A 23,781-nucleotide genomic window follows, 5' to 3' on the forward strand; every position below is an offset into this window, starting at 1 on the left:
GGCAGAGGGTTGGGACTGGATGACCTTTAAGATCCTTTTCAACCCAACCCTTTGATTCTGGGATTCCTTTCTCTGGTTCCAGCACTGTTCAAGTTGGGCTTGGCAGAGAAGAAGCTGTTGCAAGCCTAGAAGTGTCCTAAAAGGGCCAGCCAGAATGGCCACTGAGTAACCAGAGCAGGAACCAACCCAACTCCATGCTTTTAGCAACTAAGAAGACACTTGAGAGGAATTGAAGAGGAAGAAATGGTTGTGGATCAGCTGCTTCCCATCACCCAGGCACTGCAGCCTCCTTTAATCCTCTCCCCCACACAGCCTGAGCAGAACCTTTCTGTAGTCTCCTGAGCAGTCTCCCTATAGAAAGACAAAAACCAGAAGCCAGTGAGTGAGTTTCACAGCTCCATCCAAGGCTGCTCTGGTCCCAGCAGGTGCAATTTCCAGCAGGGTTTGTATCCTGGTTGGGAGATGGTGAACATTCAAGGAACACTTTCAGCCCATCAAGGGAAGTACTGAGTGCTGGAGCACTGTGTGCAGCTCTGCAGCCCCCAGCACAAGCAGGACACAGAAGTGTTGGAGCCAGCCCAGAGGAGGCCACCAAGATGCTGAGAGGGCTGCAGCAGCTCTGCTATGAGCACAGGCTGAGAGAGTTGGGGCTGTGCAGCCTGGAGGGGAGAAGGTGTTGGGTGAGAGGTTGGATTCCATGGAGGGGATTCTGCCCCTTGGCTCTGCTCTCCTCACACCCCACCTGCAGTCCTGGGGGCAGTTCTGCAGCCCCCAGCACAAGCAGGACATGGAAGTGTCGGAGCCAGCCCAGAGGAGGCCACCAAGATGCTGAGAGGGCTGCAGCAGCTCTGCTCTGAGCACAGGCTGAGAGAGTTGGGGCTGTGCAGGGTGGAGAGGAGAAGGCTTCCAGGAGAGCTTGGAGTGGCCTTGCAGGAGCTGAAGGGGGCTCCAGGAGGGCTGGGGAGGGACTATGGACAAGGTCTGGGGATGAGAGGAGGAGGAGGAATGGGTTTGAAGTGGCAGAGGGGAGATTGAGAGTGGATGTGAGGAAGAAGTTCTTGGCAGTGAGGGTGGTGAGAGACTAGCAGAGGTTGAGGGTGGTGAGACCCTGGCACAGGTAGAGGGTGGTGAGACCCTGGCACAGGTTTCCCAGGGAGGCTGTGGAGCACAGAAGCACCCAATGTGATCAAAGATCACATTGGGTGCTTCTGTGCTCCACAGCCTCCCTGAAGAGGTGTTCAGGACCAGGCTGGATGAGACCTTGAGCAGCCTGCTCTAGCAGGAGCTGTCCCTGCCCACGGCAGGGGGAGGTTGGCACTGGCTGAGCTTTGAGCTCCCTTCCAACCTAACCCATTCTAAGTCTCCTTAATGCCACCCCTGGTAGGTGTCAAGTGGGGACCTGTCTGCAAGGGCAGCTCTGCCTGCTGCAGCACAGAGCTCACCTTGATGAAGGAGTGCAGAGATTTGCCATACATGCTCAGGAACTCTCTCCTGATCTCCAGCATGTCCAGCTCGGAGCGGGACACCATCACCCGGATCAGGGTGCTGTCATCTGTGCCCAGGCCCTGCAGGGACAAAGCAGCCAGCTCCAGCTCCTTCCTGACACACAAAGGCTTTGTCCCTTGGGTCTTCTGTTGGATCTGATCCTCATCAGAGCATTATTGTATTGAGGGAGTGATCCAGGAGCAGCTTTGCTGCCAGGTGGGAGTACTGCTGTGAGCTTCCTCTTAGCCCATGGTTGGATTTGGTGACCTGAAGAGTCTTTTCCAACCAAACCAACTCTGTGGGTCTGGGAAGAGTCCTTAGGAAAGCTCAGACGTTTGGGGTTGTCCTGTTGGTGGAGGAATTGTGCAGCCACAAGTGTAGGCAGCAAGGTCAGGGAGGGGATTCTGCCTCTCTGCTGTGCCTTGCTGAGACCCTCCCTGCGGTGCTGGGGCAGCTCTGGAGCCCTCAGCACAGCACAGACAGGGACCTGCTGGAGCAGAGGCAGAGGAGGGCACAGCAGGGCTGGAAGGGCTCTGCTAGGAGGTCAGGCTGGGAGAGTTTGGCTTGGTCAGCCTGGAGGAGAGAAGGCTCCAGAGAGACCTTCTGGAGGCCTTCCAGGGCTTCAAGGAGCTGAGCAGAAAGCTGGGACCAGATTTTTGATCAGGGCCTGCTAGGACAGGCCAAGGGAGGATGGTTTGGGCTCCAAGGGGGGATGGTTTGGGCTCCAAGGGGGGGATGGTTTGGGCTCCAAGGGGGGGATGGTTTGGGCTCCTAGGGGGGATGGTTTGGGCTCCAAGGGGGGGATGGTTTGGGCTCCTAGGGGGGGGATGCTTTGGGCTCCAAGGGGGGATGGTTTGGGCTCCAAGGGGGGGATGGTTTGGGCTCCAAGGGGGGGATGGTTTGGGCTCCTAGGGGGGATGGTTTGGGCTCCAAGGGGGGGAATGGTTTGGGCTCTAAGGGGGGGATGCTTTGGGCTCCAAGAGGGGGATGCTTTGGGCTCCAAGGGAGGATGGTTTGGGCTCCAAGGGGGGGGATGGTTTGGGCTCCAAGGGGGGGATGGTTTGGGCTCCAAGGGGGGGAATGGTTTGGGCTCTAAGGGGGGGATGCTTTGGGCTCCAAGAGGGGGATGCTTTGGGCTCCAAGGGAGGATGGTTTGGGCTCCAAGGGGGGGGATGGTTTGGGCTCCAAGGGGGGGATGGTTTGGGCTCCTAGGGGGGATGGTTTGGGCTCCAAGGGGGGGATGGTTTGGGCTCCAAGGGGGGGATGGTTTGGGCTCCAAGGGGGGGGATGGTTTGGGCTCCAAGGGGGGGATGGTTTGGGCTCCAAGGGGGGGATGGTTTGGGCTCCTAGGGGGGATGGTTTGGGCTCCAAGGGGGGGATGGTTTGGGCTCCAAGGGGGGATGGTTTGGGCTCCAAGGGGTGGATGGTTTGGGCTCCAAGGGGGGGATGGTTTGGGCTCCAAGGGGGGGGGGATGGTTTGGGCTCCAAGGGGGGGGGGATGGTTTGGGCTCCAAGGGGGGGGATGGTTTGGGCTCTAAGGGGGGATGGTTTGGGCTCCAAAGGGGGGGATGGTTTGGGCTCCAAGGGGGAGACTCAGAGTGGAGAGAAGGGAGAAATGTTTGGCACTGAGGGTGGGCAGAGCCTGGCCCAGGCTGCCCAAAGAGGTGAAGCTGCCCCAAGCCTGGCACCAGTGCAGGTCAGGTTGGTTGGGGCTGTGAGCAACCTGCTCTGGTTGCTGGCTGCAGGGGGTTGGCCTGGATGAGCTTGAAAGGTCCTTTTGACCCAGACCATTCTATGAGGCAAGGAAGGGGTGGAAAGAGCAAACCCTCCCCCAGCAGCAGCTCTTTACCTTCATGGATTTGTACAACCTTTCAGCAAAGTATGCAGGTTTGTTTCTCACACACTTCACTGCAGGGGGGACAAGAAGAGGAGAGTTAAGGTCAGTGAACACTGAAGGCTTTCCAAACCTTCCCAGTGCTTCCTCAGTGCAGGGGCTTGTGGAGGTGCAACTCAGGCCCAGCAAACAGTGAGGACAATGCAGACAAAGGGGTTAAGGTGTGCTGGGGAGGGGGTTAAGGTGTGCTGGAGGGGGTTAAGTTGTGCCAGGGGAGGTTTAAGTTGTGCCAGGGGAAGTTTAAGTTGTGCCAGGGGAGGTTTAAGTTGTGCCAGAGGAGGTTTAAGTTGTGCCAGGGGAAGTTTAAGTTGTGCCAGGGGAGGTTTAAGTTGTGCCAGGGGAAGTTTAAGTTGTGCCAGGGGGAGTTAGGCTGGACCTGAGGCAAATCTTTACTGGGAGGGTGGTGAGATGTTGGAACAGGCTGCCCAGGGAGGTGGTGGAGTCTCCATCCCTGCAGGGGTTCAAGCAGCTGTGTCCATGTGGTGCTTCAGGATGCAGTTTAAGGGTCATGGCAGTTGGGCTGTGGTTGGACTCATTGCTCTTAAAGGTCCTTTCCAGCCTCACTGGTTCTGTGATGCTGACATCTGCAGTCAGTGACCTGCTGTGAACTGCTCTCTCCATGCCCAGTGCCCAGGGGGATTGATTTCTTTGGGGCTTTGAATGCTTCCTGACAGCAAAGCAGGGCTGGGGGAAGCAGAGGAGATGAGAAAGCAGAGTGGATGTGGCAAGGAGTGTGACACTCAGGCACACCTGAGGGCATGCAAGCAGCCAGGCTGGGCAAAGCAACCCCTCCAGCTCTGCCAGGACCTTGCAGACAGGGCTGGAAGGCAGAGCACTCACCCACAGCTAAGAGAGCATCCTCCAGGTCTCCTGACATCTCTGACTTGATGCTGTCTGTGATGTCCTTGTTGGCAATGCTTCTGTACACATCAAAAACTAGGAGCAGAAGCAGCAACAAACACGGAGCCAGTCAGGGACAGGAGGAGGGGGAAGGGGCTTGAGGAGCCTGAGAGAGTTGAGGCTGTTCAGGCTGGAGGAGAGAAGGCTGCAGGGAGAGCTCAAGAGCAGCCTGCTGAGACTTGAAGGGGCTGCAGGAGAGCTGGGGAGGGACTTTGGAGACAAGGACTGGCAGTGCCAGGCCAAGGGACAATGGCTTTGAGCTGGGAGAGGGAAAGATTGGTGAGAGGGAGGGTGGGGAGAGCCTGGCACAGGTTGAGGGTGGTAAGACACTGGCACAGGTTGTCCAGGGAGGTTGTGGAGCACAGAAGCACCCAATGTGATCAAAGATCACATTGGGTGCTTCTGTGCTCCACAACCTCCCTGGAGAGGTGTTCAGTGCCAGGCTGGATGAGGCCCTGTGCTGGTAAGAGGTGTCCCTGCCCACAGCAGGAGGTTGGCACTGGCTGACCTTGAAGGTCCCTTCCAACCCAACCCATGAATCTATGACACCAGGAGGAAGTTGTGCACCAGGAGGGTGCTGAGAGCCTGGCACAGGCTGCCCAGGGCTGTGCTTGAGGCTCCATCCCTGCAGATGGTCTGGAAGGCTGTGGCTGTCCCCTCCCTGGGGGCATTCAAAGCCAGGCTGGGTGAGGCTGTGGCCAGCCAAGTGCCTGCCCAAGGCAGGGAGGTTGGAGCAGATGATCCCTTCCAACCTGAGCCATTCTGTGACTCCATCACTCTACCCCTGCTGCCCCAGGGAGGGTTCCCAGGCAGGTCCTGCAGAGAGCTCCTCCACTCTCCTCACAGAGGGGGAGCTGCAGAGGCTCCTACCCATCAGCAGGTGCTGCCTGTTCCGAGTGCAGAGGATGGACATGAACTGGACCTCGTCTGTCCCCCACCTCTTCTCCCCAGCCTCGTACAGGCACTGGGAGACATGAACGAAGTGAGGCTGAGTCAGAAGGCTCCGGGAGGTCCCTCCCAGCCCACAGCATCCCACCAGGGACACGAGCCAGGAGGCTCACAGCTCTGGGTGCTTGGGCACTGCTGGCCTATTGCTGCAGCCAATGCCAGCCCCAGGCACCACCTCCCCCCCAGATATATCCCCCCCAGACACCACATCCCCTCCCAACATCTCCCCCCCAAACATCTCCTCCCATCCCAGACACCACCTCTCCTCCCAGACATCTCCCTCCCAGACATCTCCCCCCCAGGCACCACCTCCCCCCCAGATATATCCCCCCCAGACACCACCTCCCCTCCCAACATCTCCCCCCCAAACATCTCCTCCCATCCCAGACACCACCTCTCCTCCCAGACATCTCCCTCCCAGACACCACCTCCCCCCCAGACATCTCCCTCCCAGACATCTCCCCCCCAGGCACCACCTCCCCCCCAGACACCACCTCCCCCCCCCAGATATCTCCCCCCAGACACCACCTCCCCCCCAGACACCATCTCCCCCCCTCACATCTCCCCCCCAGACACCATCTCCCCCCCAAGACATCTCCACCCCAGACACCACCTCCCCCCAGACATCTCCCCCCCAGACACCACCTCCCCCCCAAACATCTCCCCCCCAGACACCACCTCTCCTCCCAACATCTCCCCTCCCAAACACCATCTCCCCCCCAAACATCTCCTCCCCTCCCAAACACCATCTCCCCCCCAGACATCTCCTCCCATCCCAGACACCATCTCCCCCCCAGACATCCCTTTCTCTCTCAAACATTCCTTTCCCTCCCAAACATCTCCCCCCCCAGACACCACCTCCCCTCCCAAACATCTCCCCCCCCAGACACCACCTCCCCTCCCAAACATCTCCCCTCCCAGACACCACCTCCCCCCCAGACATCTCCCCCCCTCCCAGACACCACCTCCCCCCCCAAACATCTCCTCCCCTCCCAGACACCATCTCCCCCCCAGACATCTCCCCCCCCAGACACCACCTCCCCCCCAGACATCTCTTCTCCCAGACACCACCTCCTCCCCAAACATCATCTCTCCTCCCCTTCCAGACACCATCTCCCCTCCCAAACATCTCCTCCCCTCCCAGAGACCATCTCCCCCCCCAACATCTCCTCCCCTCCCAGACACCATCTCCCCCCCAGACATCTCCTCCCCTCCCCAGGGCAGCCTCTCCCCCAGGAGCCAGCTTGCCTGCAGCCCTCTGAGCAGCTATCTGCAGGCCCTCCCCCAGCTCAGCCCTCCCAGAACAGAGAGCTCTGGAGGCAGCAGAGGCCACAGACCTGAGCATCCTGCTGTGCCAGGGCACTGTCCACGTAAGTGCCTTCATCTCTGTTGCCCTGCAGAGATGCAAGGGTGAACAGCTCAGCAGAGATGCAAGGGTGAACAGCTCAGCAGAGCCCCTCCTGCAGCTGCCCCCTTCAAGACAAGGCCCTGGAGGTGCATCCTGAGGTGGTCCCAGTGCACAGCAGCTGCCAAGCACAGCCCAGTGTGGCTCAGGTGCCACCTGTGCTGCCCCTGCAAGTCCCTTGGACTGGGCATGGGCAGGGTCAGGCTCCTCACCCTGCAGCAGCAGGGCATGAAATGCAGCCAGGGAACCACAGAATCATCCCAAGGTAGGGCTGGAAGAGACCTCCAGAGCTCATCCAGTCCAACCTCCCCTGCCCCAGAGCAGCATCACCCAGGGCAGGGCACCCAGGAACACAGAGCAGGAGGCTCCACAGCCTCTCTGAGCAGCCTGCTCCAGGCTCCAGCACCCTCTCACCAAAGAACTTTGTCCTCATCTTCAGGCACAACCTCCTGGGTTCCACCTGCTGTTCCTTGTCCTATCACTGGGCACTGCCACACAGAGCCTGGCACCTCCATCCTGACACCCACCCCTCAGATCCCTCTCAGCCTTCTCCTCTTCAGCCTGAGCACCTCCAGGGCTCAGCCTCTCTGCACAGCAGAGCTGCCCCAGGCCCTTCAGCATCCTCACAGCCTCCAGTGAGCTCCCTCCAGCAGCTCTCTCTCCACCTGGGGAGCCCCAGGCTGGACACAGCACTGCAGCTGTGCCCTCAGCAGGGCAGAGCAGAGGATGAGGAGAACCTCTCTGCATCTGCTAGACCTTTACTGACACCCCCCAGGCTGGCACTGGCCCTCCTGGCCAGGAGGACACTTTGCTGTGCCATCCAGAGCCTGCTGCCCACCAGCACCCCAAGGCCTTTCTCCAGGGAGCTGCTGTCCAGCAGGACAAGCTCTGCCCTGTAGTGGTGCCTGGGGGTGTCCCCCCCAGAGATACAGGACCCTGGGGGTGTCCCCCCCCGAGATACAGGACCCTGGGGGTGTCCCCCCTCCCGAGATATAGGACCCTGGGGGTGTCCCCCCCAGATGCAGGACCCTGGGGATGTCCTCCTCACACACAGGACCCTGGGGGTGTCCTCCCCAGATGCAGGACCCTGGGGGTGTCCTCCCCAGGCACAGGACCCTGAGGGTGTCCTCCCCACACACAGGACCCTGGGGGTGTCCTCCCCAGATGCAGGACCCTGGGGGTGTCCTCCCCAGGCACAGGACCCTGAGGGTGTCCTCCCCAGGCACAGGACCCTGAGGGTGTCCTCCCCACACACAGGACCCTGGGGGTGTCCTCCCCAGATGCAGGACCCTGGGGGTGTCCTCCCCAGATACAGGACCCTGGGGGTGTCCTCCCCAGATGCAGGACCCTGGAGGTGTCCCCCCCCAGATACAGGACCCTGGAGGTGTCCCCCCCAGATACAGGACTCTGGGGGTGTCCTCCCCAGATACAGGACCCTGGAGGTGTCCCCCCCAGATACAGGACTCTGGGGGTGTCCTCCCCAGATACAGGACCCTGGAGGTGTCCCCCCCAGATACAGGACTCTGGGGGTGTCCTCCCCAGATGCAGGACCCTGGGGGTGTCCTCCCTAGATGCAGGACCCTGGGGGTGTCCCTCGCCACACACAGGACCCTGGGGGTGTCCTCCCCAGATGCAGGACCCTGGGGGTGTCCTCCCCAGATACAGGACCCTGGAGGTGTCCTCCCCAGATGCAGGACCCTGGGGGTGTCCTCCCCAGATACAGGACCCTGGGGGTGTCCTCCCCACACATAGGACCCTGGGGGTGTCCCCCCCACACACAGGACCCTGGGGGTGTCCTCCCCACACACAGGACCCTGGGGGTGTCCCCCCCCCACACAGGACCCTGGGGGTGTCCCCCCCCAGATGCAGGACCCTGGGGGTGTCCTCCCCACACACAGGACCCTGGGGGTGTCCTCCCCACACACAGGACCCTGGGGGTGTCCTCCCCAGATGCAGGACCCTGGGGGTGTCCCCCCCACGCACAGGACCCTGGGGGTGTCCCCCCCCCACACAGGACCCTGCCCTGGTCCTCACTGAGGCTCGGGAGGTCGCTCCCTGCCCGGATCCCTGCCCGGATCCCTGCCCAGACCCTGCCCAGACCCTGCCCAGACCCTGCCCCACTGCCCCGCGCTCACCGTGGCCAGGGACACGAGGACCCTGCGGAAGGTGGAGGAGGTGTCCGAGACGATGTCCTCCTCCAGGCTGCTGCCGTACTCTGGGGGGGGCACAGAGCGAGCAGCGGTGAGGGACAGCTCCCAGCTGCGCCCTGCCCGCAGCGCCTGGCAGCAGCTCCGCGCTCAGAGCATCGCAGAGCCGCTCAGGCTGGGAGCGACCTCCGAGCTCAGCCAGTGCCAGCCACAGCTCCGTGGCTTTGAGCCCCCCCTCTAGGGCTGGGGACTGCCCTGGGCAGCCTTTGCCAGCCTCTGGCAATGCTTTTTGTGTTCCTCCTGTCCAGCCTAAACCTGCCATTGATCAACTCGAGGCTGTTCCCCCTCATCTGATGCTTATTTCTTCCTTGGCAGCAGAGCCCAACCCCCACCCGGCTCCAGCCTCCTCTCAGGGAGCTGCAGAGGGCAGTGAGGTCTCCTCTCAGCCTCCTCTCCTCCAGCCTCCCCACCCCCAGCTCCCTCAGCTGCTCCTCCCCAGCCCCTTCCCCACCTTTGCTGCCCTCCATGCTCCAGCTCCTCAATGTCCTTCTGGGAGTGAGGGGCCCAAAACTGCCCCCCCCAGCACAGGGGCACAGTCCCTGCCCTGCTCCTCCTGCCCACACCACTGCTGCTGCAGGCCAGAGCAGCTCCACCCTGGGTGCTGAGCCAGGATGGGACTGGCAGGAGGCCCCCTGGGCAGACACCCACCCAGCAGCCAGGGGCACAGCCCTGGGTCCTGCCTGGCTTCCCACAGGCACTCTGCAGTCCTGCTGTGACTCCTGCCCCTGCCATGGGCTCTCTGCACAGCTGCAGCAGCTGTGGTGGCTGCTCTGGCACAGCCCAAGGCTCCTGTGCCTGCTCACACAGCACTGCCTGCTCTGCCCTGTGCCTGCTCTGCCTGTGCCTGCTCACACAGCACTGCCTGCTCTGCCCTGTGCCTGCTCTGCCTCTGCCTGCTCACACAGCACTGCCTGCTCTGCCCTGTGCCTGCTCTGCCTCTGCCTGCTCACACAGCACTGCCTGCTCTGCCCTGTGCCTGCTCACACAGCACTGCCTGCTCTGCCCTGTGCCTGCTCTGCCTCTGCCTGCTCTGCCTCTGCCTGCTCACACAGCACTGCCTGCTCTGCCTGTGCCTGCTCTGCCTCTGCCTGCTCTGCCTGTGCCTGCTCACACAGCACTGCCTGCTCTGCCTGTGCCTGCTCTGCCTGTGCCTGCTCACACAGCACTGCCTGCTCTGCCTGTGCCTGCTCACACAGCACTGCCTGCTCTGCCCTGTGCCTGCTCTGCCTGTGCCTGCTCACACAGCACTGCCTGCTCTGCCCTGTGCCTGCTCTGCCTCTGCCTGCTCTGCCTGTGCCTGCTCACACAGCACTGCCTGCTCTGCCTGTGCCTGCTCTGCCTGTGCCTGCTCACACAGCACTGCCTGCTCTGCCCTGTGCCTGCTCTGCCTCTGCCTGCACACACAGCCCAAGGCTGCTCTGCCTGTGCCTGCTCACACAGCACTGCCTGCTCTGCCTGTCTCGCCCAGCCCCTGGCTGCTGTGCCTGTGCCTCTCTCCCAGCCCCTGGTTGCTCTGCCTGTGCCCCTCTGCCAGCCCCTGGCTGCTGTGCCTGTCCCTTCTCTCCCAGCCCCTGGCTGCTCTGCCTGTGCCCCTCTGCCAGCCCCTGGCTGCTCTGCCTGTCCCTTCTCTCCCAGCCCCTGGCTGCTGTGCCTGTGCCTCTCTCCCAGCCCCTGGCTGCTGTGCCTGTCCCTTCTCTCCCAGCCCCTGGCTGCTCTGCCTGTGCCCCTCTGCCAGCCCCTGGCTGCTGTGCCTGTCGCTTCTCTCCCAGCCCCTGGCTGCTGTGCCTGTCCCTCTCCCCCAGCCCCTGGCTGCTCTGCCTGTGCCCCTCTGCCAGCCCCTGGCTGCTGTGCCTGTGCCCCTCTGCCAGCCCCTGGCTGCTGTGCCTGTGCCCCTCTGCCAGCCCCTGGCTGCTGTGCCTGTCGCTTCTCTCCCAGCCCCTGGCTGCTGTGCCTGTCCCTCTCCCCCAGCCCCTGGCTGCTGTGCCTGTGCCTCTCCCCCAGCCCCTGGCTGCTGTGCCTGTGCCCCTTCCCCAGCCCTGTGCTCACTCAGTCTGTAGTTGTGGTTGATGTGTTGGATCTCCTGGTTGGAGCGTGAGGCCAGGATCTCGATCAGGCATCCCTCATCTGTTCCTGCACCCTAGGGAAGGGCAAAGACATGAGCCAGGGGTCATGGGATGGCTTAGCCTGGAAGAGACAGTATCACACAGTGTCACAGTGTCACAGCATCACCAGGGCTGGAAGAGACCTCACAGCTCACCAAGTCCAACCCTTTAGCACAGAGCTCAAGGCCAGACCATGGCACCAAGTGCCACGTCCAGTCCTGCCTTGAACAGCTCCAGGGACGGCGACTCCACCACCTCCCCGGGCAGCCCATTCCAGTGCCCAATGACTCTCTCAGGGAAGAACTTTCTCCTCACCTCCAGCCTAAATCTCCCCTGGCACAGCCTGAGGCTGTGTCCTCTCCTTCTGGTGCTGGCCACCTGAGAGAAGAGAGCAACCTCCTCCTGGCCACAACCTCCCCTCAGGTAGTTGCAGACAGCAATGAGGTCTGCCCTGAGCCTCCTCTTCTCCAGGCTAACCAATCCCAGACCTTCAGGACCATCCACTTCCATAGGCAAGGACACCTCCCAGCAGCACAAGGCCTGTCCTTGCACACCCCCAGGGAGGGGACAGCCACAGCCTCCCTGGGCAGCCTGGGCCAGGCTCTCACCACCCTCACTGGAGAGAATTTCTTCATAGAATCATCAAATGGCTCAGGCTGGAAGGGAGCTCAGAGCTCATCCTCCCCACCCTGCCCTCCACGCCCAGGGACACCTCTCAGCTACACTCAGCTGCTCATGGCCTCACCCAGCCTGGCCCTCAACACCCCCAGGCAGGAGGCAGCCACAGCCTCCCTGGGCAGCCTGTGCCAGGCTCTCACCACCCTCACACTCAGCAGCTTCTGCCTCAGCTCCACTCTCAGCCTGCTCTGCCTCAGCTCCAAACCATTGCCCTTGGCCTGGCTCAGGCTCCCTCAGCAGAAGTCTCTCTGCAGCCTTCCTGCAGGCTCCCTCCAGGTGTTGCAGCTCATCCCTGAGCTTGTGATGCCAGCAGCATTCCCCTGCCCCCAGCTCTCTCTGCTCTCACAGGAACAAAGGAATGGCAAATGCATCCTTAGGCCTTCAGCACACTGAAGAGGTCAGAACTTAAGCAACAGAGGAGGAGGAGGAGGAGGAGGATTAGCAAACCTTCAGAGCCCTCCTCAGCTCCTGCACATCATACATGGTGCTTGGAGTCATCATGGCCACGATCACCCTCTCGAAGTTCCCACTCAGCTCAGACTTCAGATCATCAATCAGGTCCTGGAGGCAGAAAGGACTCTGGGTGAAGCTTCAGCCCTTGAGAACAGACAAAACTCCTTCTCCTCTTCACTCTCCAGCCCTCCTTGGGTGAGCAAACGAAGTGAGCAAGCCCAGAATAAGCCTGGCCAGGGCCAAGCTGTGCTGCCCTTGCTGCTGTGGGGAGCAGGGAGCTGCTCACGTCCCAGCCCAGGCAGGACCTGACCAATGTCTGCACTCCCAGCCACAGCCATGGCTCAGGGCCCATGGCTCAGGGCTTCATCTCCCAGGGCTCCATCTCTCATGGCCTCCCCTCCCAGGGCTCCATCTCCCAGGGTCTCCTCTCCCAGGGCTCCATCTCCCAGGGTCTCCTCTCTCAGGGCTCTATCTCTCAGGGCCTCCTCCTCTCATGGCCTCCTCTCTCAGGGCTCCATCTCTCATGGCCTCCTCTCTCAGGGCTCCATCTCTCATGGCCTCCTCTCTCAGGGCTCCATCTCTCAAGGCCTCCTCTCTCAGGGTCCCATCTCTCATGGCCTCCTCTCTCAGGGCTCCATCTCCCAGGGCCTCCTCTCTCAGGGTCCCATCTCCCAGGGCCTCCTCTCTCAGGGCTCCATCTCCCAGGGTCTCCTCTCCCAGGGCTCCATCTCCCAGGGTCTCCTCTCTCAGGGCTCTATCTCTCAGGGCCTCCTCCTCTCATGGCCTCCTCTCTCAGGGCTCCATCTCTCATGGCCTCCTCTCCCAGGGCCTCCTCTCTCAGGGCTCCATCTCTCATGGCCTCCTCTCTCAGGGCTCCATCTCTCAAGGCCTCCTCTCTCAGGGTCCCATCTCTCATGGCCTCCTCTCTCAGGGCTCCATCTCCCAGGGCCTCCTCTCTCAGGGTCCCATCTCCCAGGGCCTCCTCTCTCAGGGCTCCATCTCCCAGGGCTCCATCTCCCAGGGCCTCCTCTCTCAGGGCTCCATCTCTCATGGCCTCCTCTCCCAGGGCTCCATCTCTCATGGCCTCCTCTCCCAGGGCTCCATCTCTCATGGCCTCCTCTCCCAGGGCTCCATCTCTCATGGCCTCCTCTCTCAGGGCTCCATCTCCCAGGGCTCCATCTCCCAGGGCCTCCTCTCCCAGGGCTCCCTCTCCCAGGGCCACCTCTCTCAGGGCTCCATCTCTCAGGGCCTCCTCTCCCAGGGCCACCTACCCTGCCAATGGTGCTCTTATAGGTGATCAGAACCTGCTGCCTCTGGGCAGTGTTCAGCTTGGTCAGGATGTCAATGATGGCATCTTCATCTGTGCCTGCAACAAGAGACCAACAGGGTCCAGCAGGCTGCTGGCACCAGCACCAGGCACAGGCTCTGCTGTGCTCCACACTGCCATTGGCTACCTCCTGGCCCTGACACAGCCTGCTCCTGGCATCTGCTCCTTCCAGCCTGCTCCTTCCATCTGCTCCTTCCAGCTTGCTCCTTCCAGCCTGCTTCTTCCATCTACCCCTTCCAGCTTGCTCCTTCCATCTGCTCCTTCCAGCCTGCTCCTTCCATATGCTCCTTCCAGCCTGCTCCTTCCATCTGCTCCTTCCAGCCTGCTCCTGGCATCTGCTCCTTCCAGCCTGCTCCTTCCATCTGCTCCTTCCAGCCTGCTCCTTCCATCTGCTCCTTCCAGCCTGCTCCTGGCATCTGCTCCTTCCAGCCTGCTCCTTCCATCTGCTCCTTCCAGCCTGCTCCTTCCATCTGCTCCTTCCAGCCTGCTCCTGGCATCTGCTCCTTCCAGCCTGCTCCTGGCATCTGCTCCTTCCAGCCTGCTCCTGGCATCTGCTCCTTCCAGCCTGCTCCTTCCATCTACCCCTTCCAGCCTGCTCCTGGCATCTGCTCCTTCCAGCCTGCTCCTGGCATCTGCTCCTTCCAGCCTGCTCCTTCCATCTACCCCTTCCAGCCTGCTCCTTCCATCTACCCCTTCCAGCCTGCTCCTGGCATCTGCTCCTTCCAGCCTGCTCCTTCCATCTGCTCCTTCCAGCCTGCTCCTGGCATCTGCTCCTTCCAGCCTGCTCCTTCCATCTGCTCCTTCCAGCCTGCTCCTGGCATCTGCTCCTTCCAGCCTGCTCCTTCCATCTACCCCTTCCAGCCTGCTCCTTCCATCTGCTCCTTCCAGCCTGCTCCTTCCATCTACCCCTTCCAGCCTGCTCCTTCCATCTACCCCTTCCAGCCTGCTTCTTCCATCTACCCCTTCCAGCCTGCTCCTTCCAGCATCTGCTCCTTCCAGCCTGCTCCTTCCATCTACCCCTTCCAGCTTGCTCCTTCCATCTACTCCTTCCAGCCTGCTCCTGGCATCTGCTCCTTCCAGCTTGCTCCTTCCAGCATCTGCTCCTTCCAGCCTGCTCCTTCCAGCATCTGTTCCTTCCAGCCTGCTCCTTCCAGCATCTGTTCCTTCCAGCCTGCTCCTTCCAGCATCTGTTCCTTCCAGCCTGCTCCTTCCAGCATCTGTTCCTTCCAGCCTGCTCCTTCCAGCATCTGCTCCTTCCAGCCTGCTCCTTCCATCTACCCCTTCCAGCCTGCTCCTTCCAGCATCTGCTCCTTCCAGCCTGCTCCTTCCATCTACTCCTTCCAGCCTGCTCCTTCCAGCATCTACTCCTTCCAGCCTGCTTCTTCCATCTACTCCTTCCAGCATCTGTTCCTTCCAGCCTGCTCCTAGCATCTGCTCCTTACACAGCCTGGAGCTGAGGTCTCAGCAGAGCAGATCCAAGCAGCAGATCTCCTTCTTTTGCTCTCCTGCCCACACTCCTCTGGCTGCTACCCAGCACACAGCTGCTTGCTGGGCTGCAGGAGGGCACTGCTGGCTCCTGGGACCTTCTCAGCACCCAACACCCTCAAGCTTCTTTCTTCAGGGCTGCTCTCAACCCACTCTGCACCCAGCCTGGGTCTGTGCCTGGGTTTGGCCTGGCCCAGCTGCAAGACCTTGCCCTGTTACTTGCTGAACCTCATGCAGTTGGCACTGGCTCACTTCTCAAGCCTGTCAAGATCCTTCTGGATGGATCCCTGCCCTCAAGTGAGTCCAGAGCACCACACAGCTTGGTGCCTGCTGAGGGTGCCTCAATGCCACTGGCAGCCTGATCAAGGCCCTGGCTGTTTGCAATGTCCCCTCCTCAGGGCTGGGGTTCAGCTGTTTGGGCTTCCCCTCCAACCCCCCCAGCAAACATTCCCAGGGTTAAAGAAGGCAGAGAGACAACTTACCAAGCCCCTTCATAGCCTTCCTCAGGGCCTGTGCTTCCTGCTCAGCACTGAAGCTGGACACCCCCTTGATGGTTGCCTAAGCCCACAAAGAGAGGACTCAAAGGGATGCACAGGGACAGAGCAGCTGAGTTAAAGAACAAGTCAGAAGCAGCAAACTCAGTGGCAGCAACTGCAGTCCACCCACCCAGCACCGGGGACCTGACTGCATCCTGCCCTGCAGGGGAACAGCTCCCTCCTGAGGGACCTCTCAGCCACCTCAGAAAGAAGCCTCAGGGACACAGCTCCGAGAGGAAAACTCTTCCCAGAGCTGCCCTGCAGGGTCTGGTTTCCAGATCCCAACATCTCTGCCCAGCCCAGCTGCAGCTTCTCCCCAGCCCTTCTCCGTGGAGGTCACAGAAGCTGCTCCCAGAGCCTTGCTCCTGACCTCCCCAAGTGCAGCCAAGGAGCAGCCCTCAGGCACTGCAGGGTTTGCTCAGGCTGAGGATCCACCAAGAGCCTCCTCCTGCCCACTGCCACTTCTCTGGGGCCACCCTGCCCTGGGCAAAGCTCTGCCTGTGCCCACGAACATCATCCCAGAGCCACAGCCTGCCCCGGGGTGGAAGGGACCCCCCAAGGGCATCTTGCCCACCCCCTGCACCCAGCAGGGACTCCTCCAGCCAGAGCAGGCTGCACAGGGGCACAGCAAGGCTCAGCTTGAAGGGCTGCAGGGATGGGGCCTCAAGCACAGCCCTGGGCAGCCTGTGCCAGGCTCTCAGCACCCTCCTGGTGCACAACTTCCTCCTGGTGTCCAACCCAGCCCTGCCCTGCTCCACTGCCAAACCATTGCCCTCAGCCTATCCCCACAGCCCCTCCTGAGCAGTCCCTCCCCAGCTGCCTGCAGCTCCTGACCTGCAGCTCTGAGCTCTCCCTGGAGCCTTCTCCTCTGCAGGCTGCTCAGCCCCAGCTCTGCCAGCCTGTGCCCACAGCAGAGCTGCTGCAGCCTCTGCCCAGCTCTGTGCCCTCCTCTGGCCCCTCCCCAGCAGCTCCAGGTCTCTGCTGTGTTGTGTCCCCCACGGCTGCCCCCAGCCCTGCAGCTGAGCTCTCCCCAGAGCAGTGCAGTGCAGTGCAGAGCAGTGCAGTGCAGTGCAGTGCAGAGCAGAGGGGCAGGAGCTCCTCTCTGCAGCTCTGCCCACACTGCTTGGCTGCAGCCCAGGCTGCCCTTGGCCTTCTGTGCTGCCAGTGCCCACTGCTGGCTCCTGCCCAACTCCTTCCCCACCAGCACCCCCAAGTCCTTCCCTGCAGGGCTGCTCTCATCCTCCTCACCCCCAGCCTGGGCTGGTATGTGCCAGGGGTTGTTTGCTCAGCAAACACTGCTGTGGGTTGGGCTTCCTGACATGGGCACAGGGTGGTGGAGCTGTTTTGGCTGGGAGAGACCTTTCAGATCATTAAGTCCCAGAGAGATGAATCCCTGCAGGTTGAACCTGGACAGAAGAAGAGGCAGAGGAAGCTTCTCTGGGATGAATGCTCTTTGCCCCCAGCCCTGCCTGCGTGCCCCAGGAGCCCCCAGCTGGATGTGTGGATTGTTCTCCAGCAGCAGGAGGTGGAGAAGTGACAACCTCCCCCCCCCACGCAGGCACAGACAGTGGCAGTGTTCTTCCTGCTGTGTCCTTATCTCAGCTCCACTCCCCTCTTTGATCAGCACAAACCCTGGCACAGGCTGGCACAGCAAACACTCACCATGGTGCTGGGTCAGGCTCTCAGGGGCTGTGTGCCCAGGCAGGTGCAGAACTGTCACAAAAAGCAGAGGCAGGGTTAGACCTCCACAGACCATTCCCAGCCTGCCCCTGCCAGCTCCTGGGGCTGGCTGAGCAACCATCCCAGTCCTCCAAGCACCCAAAAGCTGCCCTGCTCAGCACCCATGGCACAGCCCTGCCCTGCACCAAAGGCTGCTTGCCCCAGCACAGGGCCAGGGCATCTGCCCTGCCCCAGCAGGGATGTGCTGCAAGCTGGAGGGCAGCACCAGTAACCCACAGGGGCACAGACTGGGACCCTCCCAGTTGGAAGGGACCCTCCAAGGGCATCTTGTCCAACCCCCTGCACTCACTGGGGACACTTCCAGCTGGAGCAGGCTGCCCAGGGACACAGCCAGGCTGAGCCTGAATGTTGCAGATGTCAACACCCTCATGCAGAACTTCCTCCTGATGCCCAACCTGAACCTCCCCTGACCCAGTTTCAAACCACTGCCCTCAGCCTGGCACTGCCAGCCCTTGGCCAAAGTCTCTCCCCAGCTCTCCTGGAGACCTTCAGGCACTGCAAGCTGCTCTCAGCTCTCCCTGCAGCCTTCTCCAGCCTGAGCAGCCCCAACTGTGCCAGCCTGTGCCCACAGGGGAGGTTCTGCAGCCTCTGCTCAGCTTGGTGCCCTCCTCTGGAGCCTCTCCAGCAGCTCCAGGTCCTTGTGCTGGAGGCAGTGCTGCAGGTGGGGGCTGAGCAGAGCAGAGCAGAATCCCCTCCCTGTGCTGCTGCTCTCCCTGCTCTGCCTGCAGCCAGCACAGGCTGGCTCTGGGCTGCCAGGGACCAGTGCTGGCTTCTGGGCAATCTGTCCCCACCTGGCACCCCCAAGGCCTTCTCCTGCAGGCTGCTCTCAGCCACTGCTCCCCCAGCCTGGCTCTGTGCTGGGCATTGCCCTGAGCCAGCTGCAGCAACCTTGCCCTTGGCCTTGCTGAACTGCATGAGGTTGGCTTTGGGCCCAGCTCTGCAGGCTGTGCAGGGCCCCCTGGGTGGCTGCTTCCCTCCAGGGTGTCACCCACAGCACACAGCTTGGGCTCATCCACTGCACTGCTGAGGGTGTCTCAATCTCCCTCTCCACATCTCTCCTGCATCCTGCTGATGCTGCTGGCTGGCAGCCCTCAGGGAGCCCAGGCAGTTGTGCAAGCCCTGTGCTGCCTGTGCTCATGCCCCACATGACTCTGACCAAGCTGGAAGGTGCTGTTGGTCTGGCAGCAGGATGCTGGCCACAGCTGTGTCACACACAGGCACTCCCCAGGGCTCTGCAGGTCACCTGTGCCTTGTGCAAGGCAAATGAGTGGTGCTGAGCTTCCTCCCCTCCCGTGGGGACTGAGGTCAGCAGGCAAATGATGAACTTGGCCTTGCAAAAGTCACAGGAGCAGAGCTGGGAGGGGGTGAGAGGGACCTCTGGAGAGCATCCAGACCAAGTCCCCTGCCAGAGCAGGAGCAGTCAGGGCAGGGCACCCAGGAGCACAGCCAGGCAGGTCTTGAGAGTCTCCACAACCTCTCTGGGCAGCCTCTCCAGGCCTCCAGCACCCTCACACCAAACTGTCTTCTCCTCCTCCTCCTCCTCCTCCTCCTCCTCCTCCTCCTCCTCCTCCTCCTCCTCCTCCTCCTCCTCCTCCTCCTCAGGTGGAACCTCCTGGGTTCCAGTTTGTGCCCATTGCCCCTTGTCCTGTCACAGGGTACCGTGGCCAAGAGTCTGGCCCCATCCTCTTGCCCCCCACCCTTTAGCCCTGGCCTCTTCTTGCCCCCCAGCCCTTGGATGTTCATAAACACTGAGCAGATCTCCCCTCAGTCATCTCCAGACTGACCAGCCCCAGGCCTCAGCCTCTCCTCATCAGACACATTCCAGTCCCTTCATCACCCTTCTAGCCCTGTGCTGGACTCACCCCAGCAGGTCTCTGCCCCTCCTGAGCTCAGAAGCCCAGAGCTGGGCACAAGACTCCAGCTGTGGCCTCACCAGGGCAGAGCAGAGGGGCAGAAGAGCCTCCCTTGGCTGTCCTGAATGCAGCCCAGGGCAGCAGTGGTCCTCTTGGCCCCAGGGCCAGGCCCTCTGCTCCTCTCTGATCCCTCACAGCAGCACAGAGCCAACCTGCTTAGCTCCAGGCAGGTGCCAGAGAAGGGCTCCAGATCTCACTGATGGTTTGTGCTCAGCAGCAGCAGCAGCAGTGTCAGACAGGCTGGGTCTAAGCAGGACACTGAGAGGGCCAAAGAAAGGGCAACAGACAAAGGAGAGAGGGCAGGAGGCAGAAGATCTGAGTGGGAATGAGCTGGCAGCAAGAAAGCAAACCATGAGGGCAGGGAGCCTGGACTGGAGTCAGGGCAAATGCTGCTGCAATATCCAATTGCAGCCATCCCAGAGCAGAGGTTGGAAGATTTCTGCTTCCTTCACCCTGCCAATGGCACTGGGGACAGAAAGAGCAGAGCCCTGCAACAGGCAGCAGTGCTGAGCCCTGTGCCCAGCACTTGGCTGTGTGGCACTGAAGTGGCAGCACCCAGCAAGCTCCCCCTGCCCTGCTGACCCCCTTGCTGCCTCTCCCGGGTGCAGGTGTCCCCAGGAAGGGCTCAGGCTGGGGGCTCAGGTGACTCAAACTCTCCTCTGCCCCCCTCAGCTAGTAGCCAGGCAGCCCTGGCAGTGCTCTGCAGCTCAAGCAGGCTCCTGGGGAGCAGCAGCAGCCAGCTCTGGGTTTGGAGGGCTTAAAGTGGGTACCGAGAGGCAGGCAGAGGTGCTGAGGTGCCCCTGCCCCAGCCCCTGTCCTGATCTTATTTGCTTCACCTCCAGCACAAAGGCCTGGGGGAGGTGATCCAGGAAACCAGGCTGGGAGCAGGCTCAGAGCCCTGCGGGCAGAGCACAGCTGCCGGAGGCTTCCCTCCCACCGCTCCCATTTCCCAATGGATCACCTTCCCCGGCAGGATTTATCAGCTGGTGCCTGATGAGGAGAGGCTGAGGGAGCTGGGGGGGTGCAGCCTGCAGCAGAGGAGGCTCAGGGCAGAGCTGATTGCTGCCTGCAGCTGCCTGCAGGGAGGCTGTAGCCAGGTGGGGTTGGGCTCTGCTGCCAGGCAGCCAGGGACAGAAGAAGGGGACACAGCCTGAAGCTGTGCCAGGGGAGCTCTACGCTGGATGTTAGGAGGAAGTTCCTGGCAGAGAGAGTGATTGGCACTGGAATGGGCTGCCCAGGGAGGTGGTGGAGTGGCTGTGCCTGGAGGTGTTGCAGCCAAGCCTGGCTGGGGCACTGAGTGCCATGGTCTGGTTGGTTGGGCAGGGCTGGGGGCTAGGTTGGGCTGCAGGAGCTCGGAGCTCTCTTCCAGCCTGCTTGGCTCTGTGGTTCTAAGACTGAGAGAAGATCTAATCAATGTTTCCAACTCTCTGAGGCTGGGGGCCAGGAGGGGGGGACAGGCTCTGCTCACTGCTCCCTGGCACAGGACAAGCAGCAGTGGATGGAAGCTGCAGCACAGGAGGTTGCAGCTCAGCACAAGAGGGAACTTCTTGGCTGGAAGGGTCCCAGAGCCTGGCACAGGCTGCCCAGAGAGGTTGTGGAGTCTCCTTGTGTGGAGCCTTTCCAGGCCTGTCTGGAGGTGTTCTGTGTGCCCTGAGCTAGCTTGGATGGTCCTGCTCTGGCAGGGGCTTGGACTGGATGAGCTCTTTGGGTCCCTTCCAGCCCCTGACAGCTGTGATCACAGAATCAGGCAGGGTTGGAAGGGACCCCAAGGCTCAGCCAGCTCCAACCCCCCTGCCATAGCCAGGGACACTCTACCCTAGAGCAGGCTGCCCACAGCCTCATCCAGCCTGGCCTGAAACACCTCCAGGGATGAGGCTTCCACCACCTCCCTGGGCAGCCCCTGCCAGGCTCTCAGCACCCTCCTGCTGAACAACTTCTCCCTAACCTCCAGTCTCAATCTCCTCATTTCCAGCTCTGTTCCATTCCCCCCAGTCCTATCCCTACCTGACAGCCTCAACAGTCCCTTCCCAGCTCTCCCCTCAGCTTTCTTGTAGCCTCCTTAAGGTACTTCAAGGCCCCAATAAGGTCACCTGGGAGCCTTCTCTCCAAACTGAGCAGCCCTGACACTGCCATTTGCAAGAGGTCACCTCAGAGCCTCCTCCAGCCTGAACGACCTCACTCTCTGTGCTGCTCTTCCTCACTCTCTGTGCTCCTCCTCCTCACTCTCTGTGCTGCTCCTCCTCACTCTCTGTGCTGCTCCTCACTCTGTGCTCCTCCTCCTCACTCTCTGTGCTGCTCTTCCTCACTCTCTGTGCTCCTCCTCGTCACTCTCTGTGCTGTTCCTCCTCACTCTCTGTGCTGCTCCTCCTCACTCTCTGTGCTGCTCTTCCTCACTCTCTGTGCTGTTCCTCCTCACTCTCTGTGCTGCTCTTCCTCACTCTCTGTGCTGTTCCTTTTCTCTCTCTGTGCTGCTCCTCCTCACTCTCTGTGCTGCTCCTCCTCACTCTCTGTGCTGCTCCTCCTCACTCTCTGTGCTGCTCCTCCTCACTCTCTGTGCTGTTCCTCCTCACTCTCTGTCCTGCTCTTCCTCACTCTCTGTGCTGCTCCTCCTCACTCTCTGTGCTGCTCTTCCTCACTCTCTGTGCTGCTCCTCCTCACTCTCTGTGCTGCTCCTCCTCACTCTCTGTGCTGCTCTTCCTCACTCTCTGTGCTGCTCCTCCTCACTCTCTGTGCTGCTCCTCACTCTGTGCTCCTCCTCCTCACTCTCTGTGCTGCTCTTCCTCACTCTCTGTGCTCCTCCTCGTCACTCTCTGTCCTGCTCTTCCTCACTCTCTGTGCTGCTGCTCCTCACTCTCTGTGCTGCTCCTCCTCACTCTGTGCTGCTCTTCCTCACTCTCTGTGCTGTTCCTCCTCACTCTCTGTGCTGCTCCTCCTCACTCTCTGTGCTGCTCCTCCTCACTCTCTGTGCTGCTCCTCCTCACTCTGTGCTGCTCCTCCTCACTCTCTCTGCTGTTCCTCCTCACTCTGTGCTGCTCCTCCTCACTTTGTGCTGTTCCTCCTCTCTCTCTGTGCTGCTCCTCCTCACTCTCTGTGCCGCTCCCCACGGCAGAGGTGTTCCAGCTCTCATCGTTTCTGTGCCCCCCCCGCGGTGATCCTGTGTGTTCAGGCAGTTCAGAGCCTCCATGAAGAGCTCAGTCCAGGATGAACTTGAGGCTCCAGCTGAAACTGCCGTGCGTGCCCAAGTTCCCGGGCAGGCTGGCTCAGGAGGCAGCTCCCCTGATGGCACCGAGCGCCCCAGCTGCCAGCAGGGTGCCCAGCAGCCTCCCAGGGCACACCCACGCAGAGGGGCTCCCATGCCCACCCCTGAGCTCACGGCCACGCTGCCAGCCGCACGCCTGGCACGGGCCAGCAGCGCTGGGTGACCTTTGCCAGGCAGGCGAAGCCTGGACTCGTCTGGCAGGTTCTTGGGTGCCCCAAGCCCACACCCTGCTCCAGCTCACATCTTCCACGGCTCCGCCACCCTCCGCCGTCCCAGCGCGCCGGAGCCAGCTGCTGCCCGCACATCTGGCCGGGCCGTGGGCAGCCTGAGCGCCCCAGCGGCTCCGCCCGCCTGATGCCAGCAGCTCAGGGCACGGCCAGCCCCGGGCAGCACCTCCCGCACGGTGCCCTTCGCTCGGCCAACTGCCCTCGAAGGGATCACAAACAGAGTCCGGAGCCAGCAGAGCCTCTCGCTGCTCCCCTCGGCCTGGCACCAGCGCCTGCCGTGCCCAGCACCCCGCGGGAGGGCCGTGCCAGGCTGGGCAGGGCAGGGCTCGGCGGCCAGCGCCAGGCTCCCGGTGCCAGGGCCGCGTCAGCCATCTTCGTCCTTCCCACCCACCGCCTCCCTGCCCCCAGCCCCGCGCCCCCCCAGGGCTCCGCAGCGCCTGGGCACCGCCACCCCGAAGGGCACCGCCACCCCCACGGGCACCGCCACCCCGAAGGGCATCGCCCACCCCCACGGGCACTGCCACCCCCACGGGCACCGCCACCCCGGGGCCGTTCCGCACCAGCCGCTGCGCTCCGCAGGCGGGGCCGGCGCCGGGCACCTTCCCGGGCACCTTCCCGAGCCCCTCCGCTAGCCGCGGGACCCCTTCCCCATGCTAAGGGGACCCCCCCCCCCCCCCCCCCTTCGGCCGGCTCGGCACTCACCTGCTGTGCCCGGCAAGGTCCCTGGGCAGGGCTGGCAGAGCTGCGCGGGGCTCGCCCTGGCCGCGCAGTCCCCGCCCGGTGCGGGGGCGGTGGCGCCGCAGAGCCGCTCCCAGCTCCCCCCCATCCCCCGCCCGCACCGCGGCTGCCGCTTCTGACCCGGGGGAGGTCCCGGCCGAGCCCCACGCCCATTGCCGTGCCCCAGAAGCTCTCCTGATGCCCTGGCACAGCCTGTGGCAGCCCCTAGAGCTCAGCGGAGGGCTCCGTGCCCGCTGCCGCATGCGGCGCACAGAGCCCGAGGTGGGGTCCGGGGGGTGGCAGGGGCAGGGAAGCAGCTCCAGGCTTGGAGATGCAGCTCCTGAGCATCCCTCTGGGGCTGTTTGTGGGAGGCCTCTTCAAATGGGTTGGGATGGAAGGGACCTCAAAGAGCATCCAGTGCCAAGCCCCTGCCAGGGGCAGGGACAGCTCACACCAGCACAGGGTGCTCAGGGCCTCATCCAGGCTGGCACTGAACACCTCCAGG

The 23,781-nt window shown here is 62.1% G+C and overlaps 1 protein-coding gene across 1 annotated transcript; it reads right to left on the minus strand.

Moving 5' to 3' along the window:
• Positions 1 to 186: 186 nt before the first annotated feature.
• On the minus strand, positions 187 to 23,368 carry ANXA4 (annexin A4). The gene is made up of 13 exons (XM_064175604.1): positions 23,262 to 23,368; positions 17,083 to 17,133; positions 15,367 to 15,442; positions 13,344 to 13,438; positions 12,067 to 12,180; positions 10,886 to 10,976; positions 8,768 to 8,847; positions 6,565 to 6,621; positions 5,150 to 5,243; positions 4,220 to 4,315; positions 3,335 to 3,393; positions 1,443 to 1,565; positions 187 to 351 (listed from the first exon to the last, which is right to left on the minus strand). The coding sequence occupies exons 2-13, from the start codon at positions 17,083 to 17,085 to the stop codon at positions 292 to 294; spliced, it is 948 nt and encodes a 315-aa protein (XP_064031674.1). The 5' UTR covers positions 17,086 to 17,133; positions 23,262 to 23,368; the 3' UTR covers positions 187 to 291.
• Between the last annotated feature and the right edge of the window lie 413 nt (positions 23,369 to 23,781).

This window comes from Pogoniulus pusillus, chromosome 42 (genome assembly GCF_015220805.1).
Source record: "Pogoniulus pusillus isolate bPogPus1 chromosome 42, bPogPus1.pri, whole genome shotgun sequence".
Classification (NCBI taxonomy): domain Eukaryota; kingdom Metazoa; phylum Chordata; class Aves; order Piciformes; family Lybiidae; genus Pogoniulus; species Pogoniulus pusillus.

Bases quoted from the DNA above. Each gene is read 5' to 3' on its own strand.
- ANXA4 (XM_064175604.1), bottom strand. The intron at 6,622-8,767 runs GTGAGCGCGGGG...GCATCTCTGCAG, and splicing joins TCCTCGTGTCCCTGGCCACG to GGCAACAGAGATGAAGGCAC. The intron at 5,244-6,564 runs GTCTGTGGCCTC...CATGTCTCCCAG, and splicing joins TGGCACAGCAGGATGCTCAG to TGCCTGTACGAGGCTGGGGA.